Source organism: Diadema antillarum, unplaced genomic scaffold (genome assembly GCF_040938485.1).
Source record: "Diadema antillarum isolate AM-2024a unplaced genomic scaffold, OU_Dant_1.0 seq00001779_RagTag, whole genome shotgun sequence".
Lineage (NCBI taxonomy): Eukaryota > Metazoa > Echinodermata > Echinoidea > Diadematoida > Diadematidae > Diadema > Diadema antillarum.
The window spans coordinates 110,414-122,981 of NW_027272458.1; the positions used below are offsets into that span (position 1 = coordinate 110,414).

Here is a 12,568-nt window from a genome sequence, read left to right on the forward strand (position 1 = left end):
TTCAGAATCTTTGGTTATTTGCCTGATTGTAAATTACTCTCTCGTTCTTCCCAAAGAGTACCTGAACTTTGGAGCAGAGTAAAACTGTACAGTCTTCTGCCACTGGAACATCCCAGTTAAACGTAATGCATGGCAAGGAAATACAAGAGACCCGCGGGTCTAGCGCTCACCTGAGTATCGCAAGTTCACCTTTCACGCAGTCACTAATCTAAATTATTCACAGCTCTACCAAAATTTGACAAGGCATTCTCAAGTGGAAGATGAAAATGTACAATAAGGGCCCAATTTTTTCAAGATTCCTTAATTTGGGGGAATTGGGGCCCCCTGGGGCCCTCTGGGTGGGGCATGGTGCCCAGTTTGATAAATTGAGATCCTGACCACCTAGGGATGCTACCTGCCAAGTTTGACAAAAATCCATCATGAGGTTTTCAGGAAGAAGATGAAAATGTACAATTCAGGCCCCCATTTGGACCCTTCCAACCACCCCCCCCCCCTACCCCCAAGAGGGGCACCCCTGGATCTCCTATGAACAAACTTGAAACTACAGTCATTAATGTACTCACTCATAGTATTATCTCAGCTCTATAACTTCTGATTCTAGAGAAGATTTTTAAAGATTCCTTCATTTGGGGGGTTTGGGCCCCCTGGGGGCCCCCTGGGCGGGGCATGGTGCCCATTTTAACAAATTGAGATCCTAACGCCCTAGGGATGCTACCTGCCAAGTTTGGTGAAAATGAGTCATGGGGTTCTCAAGAAGAAGATAAAAATGTACAATTTAGGCCCCATTAGGACCCCTCCTCACCCCCCCCCCCCCCCCCCCCCCCCCCCCCCGGTCCCAAGGGGGGCACCCCTGATTCTGCCATGAACAAACTTGAAACTACAGTCATCAATGTGCTAACTCATAGTATTAACCTAGCTCTATCACTTCTGGTTCTAGAGAAGAAGATTTTTGCGGATTCCTTAATTTTGGGGGGTTTGGGCCCCCTGGGGGCCCCCTGGGTGGGTCATGGTGCCCATTTTAACAAATGGAGTTCCTAACCCCCTAGGGATGCTACCTGCCAAGTTTGGTGAAAATGGGTTATGGAGTTCTCAAGAAGAAGATGAAAATGTACAATTTAGGCCCCATTAGAACCCTTCCCCACCCCCCTCCCCTGGGTCCCAAGGGGGGCACCCCTGATTCTGCCATGAACAAACTTGAAACTACAGTCATCAATGTACTAACTCATAGTATTAACTTAGCTCTATCACTTCTGGTTCTAGAGAAGAAGATTTTTACAGATTCCTTAATTTTGGGGGGTTTGGGCCCCCCTGGGGGCCCCCTGGGTGGGGCATGGTGCCCATTTTAACAAATTGAGTTCCTAACCCCCTAGGGATGCTACCTGCCAAGTTTGATGAAAATCGGTCATGGGGTTTTCAAGAAGAAGATGAAAATGTAAAAAGTTTACGCACGACGCACGACGGACGACGCACGACGGACGACGGACGACGGACGACGCACGACGCACGACGCACGACGCACGACGCACGACGGACGCCGGACGAAGGGCGATCGCAATAGCTCACTTGAGCCTTTGGCTCAGGTGAGCTAATAATGTGTTTGTTATCTAAATATGACACTTAAACACATTAATGGAGGTGTGTGGACATTGTCCTAAGTAGCATCTCCACAGATGAAGTGTCATTGTCTACTTGCTCAGTCACTTTCGCTGCTTTGCTTGAACAAGGTGTGTCCGACTCGCCTTTTCTCTTGTGACAGTTCACGGTGCCAGAACAGGTAGCTGCTTCTGCATCAAGCATCTCTGATGATTCATCCTGTTGCGACACTCCGGGACTTGTGCTTTGAGTCTGAGTTGTGGCATCCATGGACTCTTGCCTGTCAGGGTGTTCCTGTTCTCTGCTTAAATAAGCATTTATTCCCTTTGAAGATTCATCCTCAACCCCTTCCTTGATTGTCACTTCCTTGTCTTCCTCCCAGAATGCAACCAGTTCCTTGAGCTGGTCAAGTCTGGCGCAGAACTTCCGATGGTTCGTCTCACTCAGGGTTGTGGCAAGCTCTTTGGCGACTGCGAGGGCAGCGTTCATCTTCTCTTCCCTGCTCTTATCAGCATCAGAGAGCGCATTGCTTCCCTTCTTCTCCACAGCCTTGTCCAACTGGTAGTTCTGCTTCCAGCGGTCTGGAACCATGGTTTTCCCATACAAAGGCACGTGAAGATGATCCCTGGAGCAGAATATGTGTCTGCAAGGTAATCCCATGGAGGATGAGAAATGGCATGAACAGGTCTCTATACCATCACTGCAACTTGACACCATGTAGGATGCTCCATCCTCTATCACAGTTGCAATTATGTCCCTCTCCCCGCTGGCCTCTGATGTACAAAGCTGGGGCGCACTAATCACCTTGCATTCGCATGAACGACGGAGCTCCTTCAGCATTTTCTCTGCGGCGTACGATGTGCATTCTGTGAGGATTGCCTTCGCAACTTCGGGATGTTTGCTCTCTTGAACAAGCCTGGAGGCAGTATTGGTTGGTGCTCTTTGCTGCGATGCATCTTTGAGGAGTTGACCATGCAAGGAGATCAGTCTCTTGAGACATTCTGTGATAGTGGAGCTTGGGGTAATCACAGCTTCCAATGACTGGTACAATCCTTCCAGTCGTTTCACAGTTCTGTTTCCAAAGTGCCGAGATCCATCATAGAAGGCTGGAACCCACATACATCTGCAGGCATGCCACTGACTGTCGAAGTAGCTCTTGAAGTCGACTGTTGCATGCCTCTCCAGCTCCTCATAAAGTTCTTCATACTCACCTTTACTTTTGGTGTATACCATCTCCTGGAGGATCTTTCTCACACTGTCCATGATTGAGGTTGGCAAGGACTGCGTTGCATTCTTGAAGGTCTGCAGCACTTGAGACATGCATAAGTGGACCTTGGCCTGAGGAAATATTTTCTTCACTGCGGCTACCTCTGCAAAGTTGGCATTTACAAGGAAGAGCTTGGCACCTTGAAGGGTGACTCCTCCACTCTCCTTCAGTAGTCTGAAGACATGTCTGAGGGTTTCCTCTTTTTGATCCGCAACCAGAACATGGGCACATGGAATGCTCTTCCCGTTGCCATCGACCACAAAGAAGGTGTACAGTGGCATCTTATTCTGGTTCACATTGCATGTGACATCACACATGATGACCTCCGGAAATTTGTGGAGAGATCTGAGCATCTGGACAGTCTGCAGATACAGCACCAAAACCTCACTGTCGGCCCCCAACACCAAATTTATAGTGCTGGTTGGGTCACCGTTGATGATCATGTTGATGGCATCCAGTATGGGTCCCCTGTGGTCACTGGAAAGTGAGAACTTTAAGCTGTGGACATCACGCTGGATTACTTTCCCTGGTGTCTGGTGATTGGGGGCTGCAAAGCCACAGCTCTCTGACTTCTGATTTTCTGTACCACTGTCCTCCCTGTTCTTGGGATGTGACGTGAAGTCCTCACAAGTGATGTCTCTGTAATGATAAAAGCAAAAATCTTCATAGTCATTGAATTCTCGACCAGTGTAGAGTATTCTGTCGGTGGAAAGAAAGATACTCAAGTACTCAAATTTTCATATTTAAAAGTACACATTCTCTCTTTATCTAAGATACATCCAGATAAAATAGACTATTTCATACCTTTTTGAAGAGACAAGTTAATTGTTCTTTTGATGTCTCAAAAAAATAAATATGGACATTGTATATATTCTTGTATATTCACCCTAAATTGCTTTGCAATTTTTAGTACCCTTTTCCAATATTGTGACATCACAAATTGGTGTAGAGTTCCCTTACAGAAAAGGTGACACATGGAATTATCCAAACTTTTGAAAATTGATAACCTTTGAGTATAGTGACAGATTTTCATCAAACTTTCACCAAGCATCTCAATATAAGAATTTCTGCATTCATTAAATTGAAAAAAACTACCCGCTGGCTTCTGTAAAAATGAATGAAATATATACATTTAATATATATATACCGGCATATGTCACGGCTAACTGCACAAGTACAGAGTAAGATTGGCAAACAGAATGGTATCTTTTTAACGAGGATTCAAAAGAAAACAAAATACATGTAGTAGTAATTGGGACTCCCCATTATATGATGCAATATTTGGTACCCTGGGGTACCAAATGAAAATTCGCCATTTTGTTGAATTAATTTTTTTTTTTCAGCGCTGTACCCTGGCTTACCAAAAAATGTGTCAAAATATTTTTTAGTATCATTATGCACAAAAATGTTTTCTTATTTGTGATTATGCATCAACTAATGCATGCAAGTGTACTTCGAAAAACACCTATGGTGCTAGTTCATTGCGACGACTTTGCCGTATCCGAATTCAGAATCGGCGTATCTGAATTCGGATACGCATTATAAATAATGGGCATGAGATGGCGCTATACAACGCGGTACCCCGGGTTACAACGGTACCCCGGTGTACGGCGTGCCGAATCATATGGGTTCATAAGAAAGTCAAATCGGTCACCACTCCACAGTGAATGAAAATAACAGTCTGAGACGATGACATAAAAATCAAAGGTGAACGCACTATTATAATACATCGCAGGACATTGCTTGACTATTATACACATGATCAACAGCAGTACCGATCTACACTACAACTAACAGCACCTCACAAAACACGGGGCTCTTGTCTTTATAGCAGGGCTCGACACGAACTTTTATCTTTGGTGGCCCAGTAGGACCACTTCAATCTTGTTAAATTTCAGTGGAATGAAATAAAAGAAAACATAGCAATCAATTTGGAAACCTACTTGCCAAATCCGGCCACAAAAAAAGACAACCTTTTTGGAAGTTTGGTGGCTCGCCACCAATTACTACTACAGTGGACTCATGTTATAATGAAGTCCTTGGGACTGACAGTTTTCTTTCGTTATATCGAAATTTCATTATAACTGAATGAATAAACAATCAAAACCATAGAGCCGAGTATTGCGGCCTTAATTTTCATTTTGTAGTAATCGGAATTTTGTTAAATTAAACCATGTTCATATAGGCCTACTTGTAGTGGGCAAGGGGAGTGCACTTTAGCCCCAGGGCCACTGGACCTCTACTAAATGTTGTGCCCTGTTCATACAGTGTAGTTTCATCCTCATCGTTTACCCTACTTACTGTTGCGATACCTCCCCAACTGGAGACTTTGGCTGCCCCGGGACTGTGGTTGTCGTTTCCTGTAGCTCCTTGCCACTGGCTGGAGGCAAACTCGTCTCATCACCTCCATGCTGAGAGAGAGTGCCATCCACGGATGAAAGTCTGTTCTCCCTGGTATCACCGGCACTGTCATCCTCGCTGTCTTCACTACCTGATATGACTTCAAACGAAGGATGCCATATAAGGATCGCTTTATTTATGTGCAGTGGTACTGGTGACTATTAAGCGTGCGAAGGTATTTAGAACAAGTGTAAACTTCAACAAGAAAGTTGGAGTAAGGTTTAATGATCAATACTGTTTCATCAACGTTTGTCAGCGCTGACAATTTCAGCAAAATCCTTGGTTTTGATTGGCTGAGATGCTCTGGTCACTGTCTGTTACTATGGTGACTCAAGTTGTCAGCACTGACAAACATTGATGAAACACCCCTCAGGAAACTAATAAAATATGCAAGACTGTCTTATAGAAATAACTGTTTCTATTATAGGTAATCATCAGAATGTTTTTGTTCGTTGAATGCCAGCCAATTAGTGCTACAGCTTGGCGACTCTCTTTATAATGAAGCCATTGCGACCAGCACTGTTCATTAATCACATTGAAGTTTCATCCCAAAGAGAATTTTACACTACAAACTTCTAATAATGATGATAATTTGGGGACCTGAACAACAACAACAACATAAAGAGTCAAGGAATGATTTCATTTACCTTGCGGCATTTCATCTTCCGAGTCTTCCATTTTCACTGCGTAAAGCTGCGAGTCATCTTGTCCGTCAAGAATATCTGCACAGCCCCTGCTCTCCCCTACTCCATCAAACTCCTGTTTGATTCCCGACGCATCCTGGAGAGGACCAGATGTTTCCTGCATATGAAAATCAACAGCAAAGGGTGGAGTTCATACAGGAAAGGATGTCTTTGACAGCTACAAATATGTGAATTTGTATTTTATATATCTCCCTATAGAATAATTATGGGTCTCTTATAAGCTGTTGATGACGAGTCCCGAGTATACTCTGGTAGGTGTAGATGGGAAATACGTATTGTAGCAAAATCAAATGTCCGTCCTCAATGGGTTACATACCAGTAAGGGCAAGTCCAAGATAACACGCGCGTTACGTATGGGACATTCAGAGACTTTTATGACCTGAAAAATAGTGTTAATGGCTTTTGATCATATCAAACTTTATCATGGTGATTGATATCTAGGAGAAGTATAATCATGCAAAAAATGGAGAAAAATGACCTTCACAATTATATTCTAGAAGAGAAAATATGTGCCGTTACGTATGGGACCAGAAAGATTTTGTTTTTTTGAACATTTTTTTCAACCTCAAAACTCTCTGAAAGTATTTCATTCTACAACTTGTAACTCACTGTGATGAAAGTCACAACACTCAAGATTATCACAGGTAAGTTTTGTGTCATTAGGTAAAAAGCTCTAATTACAGATTCTAATTAAAGACAGACATGACGTGTTACGTATGGGACAGTTACGTATGGGACAGTTTGTCCCCCATTCATTTAGTGTGTGAAGAACCATGTTTATGGGTATTTTGCATAATTATTGAAGTAAAATCAGTTGAAACTAATTAGATACTGATCCAGATTGTCAAGGAAACAATATTCCCCAAATATTCACCATCCTAATCATATTCAATCATATTTTTATATTTTTATGACCAACTTGAGTATGCATGCCCTTTGTCCCCCATTCGTTTAGTGTGTGGAGAGACACATTTATGGGTATTTTGCAAAATAATTTTGCAAAATACCCATAAACAAATTTTTGCATAATTATTGAAATGGAATCAGTTGAAACTACTCAAATACTGATCCAGATTGACAAGGGAACAATATTCCCCAAATATTTACCATCACAATCATATTTAATCATATTCTATATTTTCATGACCAACCTGAGTATGGGGTATGCCCTATTTTTATCAGGACAGTTACTACTGAAAAATGGAATAGTTTAAAGTGTTTACTTCCATTGATGAAGGGCAGTTTGCCATTTCGTTTCTATAAAAAACAACTTGACACAAGAATTATTAATTTTTATAAATAAGCAATACCTGCTGCGTGGAACCCCAGTGATCGAGTATTAAATAGTACCGGTATATGATGTCTGTCTAGCAGTCAGGTCATTGATTCGAGTCACGCCTCAGTATGTATACCCATGAATTTTGTCGTGGCTATTATTGAAACCTGAATAAGGACAATTTGTGTATCACTTGCAATAAAAAAGAAATCATTTTACTTTATATTCTTTTTAAATATTTATATCACAACCATTTCAAATTGGATCTCCATCACTAAACTTTGAATTCCTCTAGTCTTAGGATTGTATGCTCTTTAGTAATTCATATAATTGGTTTCCAATCATCTCATTAAATGTTGAAAACTGAATCCCCATTTCCACAAAAAACTATACCATCCCTTTAATGCTGTTTTTTCATTGTGTATTTTGCCATTTCCCCTTCCCCCTTTCTGAAAATTGTTCAGTCAAGTACATGTATTGTTTAAAGTGTCTACAACTCAAAAAGTAGCGACAATGTTGGGATGCTTTCTTCAGGATGATTGACCATATGTGTACTGAGAGACCTTCCCAGCTAGCTACATGCATTCACATGCATTATGTATGAGGATGTCCCATACGTAACGCATTTGTCCCATACGTAACATTATTTCAATGCCTTATAAAAAATATTCCTTTTACTGTTTTTTCTTTTTTCTGTGGTATTTAATTTCTCTAAACAATAAATTAGAACTTTCCAAAAGGGCATTAATATAGCCTTAGCAATTTCAGAAAAAACCTAAAAAAATGACCTCAATTTGTTACGTATGGGACATCTCATGATAGGACACGAGCTAATTTGCATAATCATTTGCATAATCCCTAAATTTTCATACCAAGTTAAACTATTTGATGAACTTCTTATGTCCACATATTAATCAAATATCATTTGCTTTCCTTTGAATTAATATGAATTTTTATAAATGTCCCATACGTAACGCTGTGTTTCACATTTATGCAAATGAAGCCCTTGAAATTTGCATAAATTTACGTAATATAATTTTTTCCTCCATGGAAATCAAAACTTCAACTCATAAGCTTCAAAATGATACCAAACATGTCAATATTGAGCAAAGATGAAATTTTGCCTTCTGAGGGGACCTTATCTTGGACTTGCCCGTAACTAAAAAGCAGGCACAGATATCCAGGTGAAATCATACATGGACAATATGTCATCCTTTACTTGGCAAATTAGAATGCTAAGATTGGATGGAAACAGATATTGGTTTAGAAGTGGTATCAGAGAATAAACACACACTTCCTTTACTGGTACTGAAACAATGACTTAAATGATGCATTTTTGTCAAGTAGGCCCCTAGTCCATATTAAACATCTTAAAGAACTAAAAGCAAGATGCAAAAGAAACACTTTTCTACAACACAGTTTCACATAGTCTATTCTAATTTCTAGCTGCATTATCATCCCCCCTTCTTTCTTTAAATTCATTCCCTGCATTTTGGAATATGCTGGGTGGTGGTGGTGATGGCTGTTGTTCTTTGACTTTCATTTGACACACACGTACACACACACATTTTCGCGCTTCAAAGGCGATTCGCAAATTTCGCGAAAATAAAACCACCGCGAAAATTTCAGCTCATACAGCATACACAGCCCTGTCGCTGTACACAACAGGGGCTTGGTTATACAGTGTGTGGTCGGGCATAAAGTACTCATTCACTGATCCAAGTTATTCAATGTCGTGAATCAAAAAGTGAATGGAGAGTTGTGGACCCTAGTTGTTGTCAGCCTTTTACTTTAAATAACATTGTTTTACAGGCTCTAAGAAATTAGATCTACAAAATTGTAACAGGCCCTATCTGCTTTTTATTTCCATTTGTTTCTGCAGGCTCTCAGTCTCAGTATCGTTTTTTTTTTTTTCACTAAAAGAACATGTAACTGAGAACACACAAGTTCAATATTGATAAATACTGTACAGTCTGTAGGTGTAGCAATCCTATAACTACACAAAGCTTCACAAGGGTTTTTAGACTGGTGAATCAAAAAGGGATCTAGAGCAGAACGCAGAATACTTTTTTCTCACCTGTCGATGTTGTGATGTTGCTGCTGATGTTGAACGCAGCAAAGTGTGAAGTGTCACCACGGGTGCACTCACATTTGGTGCATTTCTGATGCAGCCGGTAGTAGATCTTGTAGTAGGCCTATTATTGGTGTGTCCCACAGCTGCCAGTGAGATAAACCGGCCAATTTGCCGCTTTTGTTCTTCAGTGACCCCGGAACTCCACGGGAGAGACTTGGGCCGACGATGGCAGGCCGAGGAAGTCCTGTCGTGCCTCCACCCATCGTCATCGAAGTCGACGGCATCCAGTAAAGTGACGCTGGTCGCTTGCAGGGAGTGGTTCGTGTATTTGTGTGAACATTTCGCCTCGGTTGAGATTCTGTCCATTACCAATCCCAGGGTGTTCTTGCCAAGAGGAGTGCCCACATACCAGTGAACAAGGTCGGGTTGAAAGGTTTTCTTTGGCCGCTGCCAGAAGTACTGGCACGTGGGTTCCAGACGCGATAGGTAGGTGCAGAAGGACTTCACGGGGCAGCCACCGACTGCATGCTCGTTCTCGTACATCCTGGTCGTCCTCGCGCTTGGGCTTTGCACTGCTGCAAGTTTACTATAAAGAATACTAACCTCACCATCATTCCCTTTTTCACACTTCTGGAAGTATATGTACTGTCGATTTGATGAGTCAACAGCGAGATGGAAGTCACTCTTTTTCACATCGCGTAAATTCTCTCGCCCACTATCGCAGAGATGATGGAGCAACACATCGACGAAGACTTTATTCTGAAGGCCCCTGGGATTGGAAACGTCCAGAGCAGACGACTTCCGAATTTTGATCATGTCCTCTTTATGTATCGGTGTCTTACGTCTCGACATTAATCCTTTTCCTTCAGCCCTTAGCCTTCGCATCACAGCCCGGAGCATGTCGTTGGCTGGTTGAAAACGTTTATCATTGGCGATGTCGATCGATTTCACTCTTTGAAAATGGCACATCAAACCATATCGGAGCGAGAGCATGCTACTCACAGCGTAAGCCTTCCCGTTTTCCCGGCGAGCTTCCGCGTAGAAACGGCGCAGGAATTCGCACAGTTCGGCTGGGTCCTTCTGCTCTATCTCGGCCAACGTAGTGTCTCTCTCCTTAGCGTAGAGCTTGAGAGTTTTGACAGCCTGCTTGATAACATCCTGGGTGTTTTTCGAATGTTTTTCATATCTAACATTTCTGGAAAGGGGAAGCTCATCGTCGGACAAAGATGGAAATCGAGAGCCTTTCTTGGCCATCGAGATCGAGAAGGCCTTGCTGCTGGAAGAGGCCATTGTTGTTGCTGCAGACGGCCCAGACTAGACTCGGCTCGACCTCACGCGCGGTGCACCACAGCCACATTCAGCATGCAAATGAAATAGAGGTGCATGCACAAGAACCGAAGTACACGCACGCACGTATGGCAAGCCATATTACTTTTTAAAAAGATTTTCTGATATCACGAATTCCCTTTCGTGATATCAAAAATTCGAATTTCTGATATCACAAATTCAATTTTTGATATCACAAATACCCATTGGTTTATCACGTAAAACCAATTTTTGATATCACGAAATCGAATTAGTGATATCACAAATTCAATTCGTGATATCACGAATTCAATTCGAGATATCACGAATTCACATTCTTGATATCAAGAAATACATTTTGTGATATCACTAATTCCAATTTGTGATATCATTAATTTACATGGAATTTCAGCACATAACTTTCGCAAAGAAATAATTTGATTTCGAGCATTAGTTTTGCGCTGAAATTCAACCGTAAATTCTAGCGTTTGTTGAGCGCAGAAATACACAGGGAATTCGAGCTTTAGTTTAGTGCAGAAAACCAACGGGAATTTGAGCGTTAGTTGAGCGCAGAAATACATACGGAATTCGAGCGTTAGTTTTGCGCTGAAATTCAGCTGTGAATTCGAGCGTTAGTTGAGAGCAGAAATACACAAGGAATTCGAGCATTAGTTTTGCGCTGAAATTCAACTGTGAATTCGAGCGTTAGTTGAGCGCAGAAATACACAGGGAATTCGAGCATTAGTTTTGCGCTGAAATTCAGTTGTGAATTCGAGCGTTAGTTGAGCGCAGAAATACACAGGGAATTCGAGCATTAGTTTTGCGCTGAAATTCAACTGTCAATTCGAGCGTTAGTTGAGCGCAGAAATACACAGGGAATTCGAGCAATAGTTTTGCGCTGAAATCCAACTGTGAATTCGAGCGTTAGTTGAGCGCAGAAATACACAGGGAATTCGAGCTTTGGTTTTGCGCTGAAATTCAACAATGAATTCGAGCGTTAGTTGAGCGCAGAAATACACTTTGAATTCGAGCATTAGTTTAGCGCAGATATTTCTATGGAATTTCAGGTGTTATCTTTACATAGTATATTTCATTTCATTTTTTTCATTTCATTTATTTCCACAGGGTAGATAAAAAGACATACAAGCATTACGTGAGCGCAACTTACATCATGCAAGATGCAATGCAATAAATGTATAACACGTGGAGGAATCAACAATAGGCCATAAAGGCCTTTCAAAGGCTGATCCCTGACAATTAAAAATGGTACGATTATTAATTACTATCACAGAACAAAACATTACAGAATACATAGGACTATACAGATGACAAAACATTACAATAAACAAGTGATTAGGCAAGCAATATATTATCTAAGTCATTCATGCGTGTGTCAAACGAGATTACTAAATCAAAAGAAATTGTTTTATACTTTCTTTTAAATGACGAAAGACTAATGGTAATCTTAATGTTGTCTGGTAAGTTATTCCACAAAAGTGGGCCAGCATACCTTACAGTACGTCTAGAAGCATTGTATTTATAAAATGGAATATATAACTTATTACTTTGACGAGTACTGTATACAACACGAGTATTGTTTTCAATGAAGCAGTTGTCTAAAAAATGTGGCAAGATATTGTTAATATAGGAATATACAAATGTGCAGGTAACACATTTATTAATTTCATACACAGAAAGCAATTTTAGCTTTTTGAACAAGGGACCTGTGTGGGTTTGGGGCTGTGAATGGGTAATAATTCTTAATGCACGTTTTTGTAAAATATAAATACGGTTTAAAAGAGATTTTGCACAGTTCCCCCAGATGATATTGCAATACATGAAATGAGGTAAGATCATGGTATGATATAAACTTAAGAGTACGGCAGGAGGAACTATTGCACTTATTCTATTTATTGCTTCAATTGCCCTAGATACTTTAAAACATACAT

General features: G+C 41.2%; 1 protein-coding gene across 1 annotated transcript; it reads right to left on the reverse strand.

Moving 5' to 3' along the window:
- Nucleotides 1-1,626: 1,626 nt before the first annotated feature.
- Nucleotides 1,627-10,604, reverse strand: LOC139712249 (uncharacterized). Its single transcript, XM_071624089.1, has 4 exons — nt 9,318-10,604; nt 5,908-6,061; nt 5,162-5,360; nt 1,627-3,499 (listed from the first exon to the last, which is right to left on the reverse strand). The coding sequence occupies exons 1-4, from the start codon at nt 10,602-10,604 to the stop codon at nt 1,627-1,629; spliced, it is 3,513 nt and encodes a 1,170-aa protein (XP_071480190.1).
- Nucleotides 10,605-12,568: the final 1,964 nt, after the last annotated feature.

What these genes read in the sequence shown, in the direction of transcription:
- LOC139712249 (XM_071624089.1), bottom strand. Translation starts at nt 10,604, where the DNA reads ATGGCCTCTTCCAGCAGCAAGGCCTTCTCGATCTCGATGGCCAAGAAA. An exon ending in GGAAGATGAAATGCCGCAAG is followed by an intron (nt 5,361 to 5,907) that starts GTAAATGAAATC and finishes CTTCGTTTGAAG; the next exon opens with TCATATCAGGTAGTGAAGAC. An exon ending in GTTGGGGAGGTATCGCAACA is followed by an intron (nt 3,500 to 5,161) that starts GTAAGTAGGGTA and finishes TTATCATTACAG; the next exon opens with AGACATCACTTGTGAGGACT.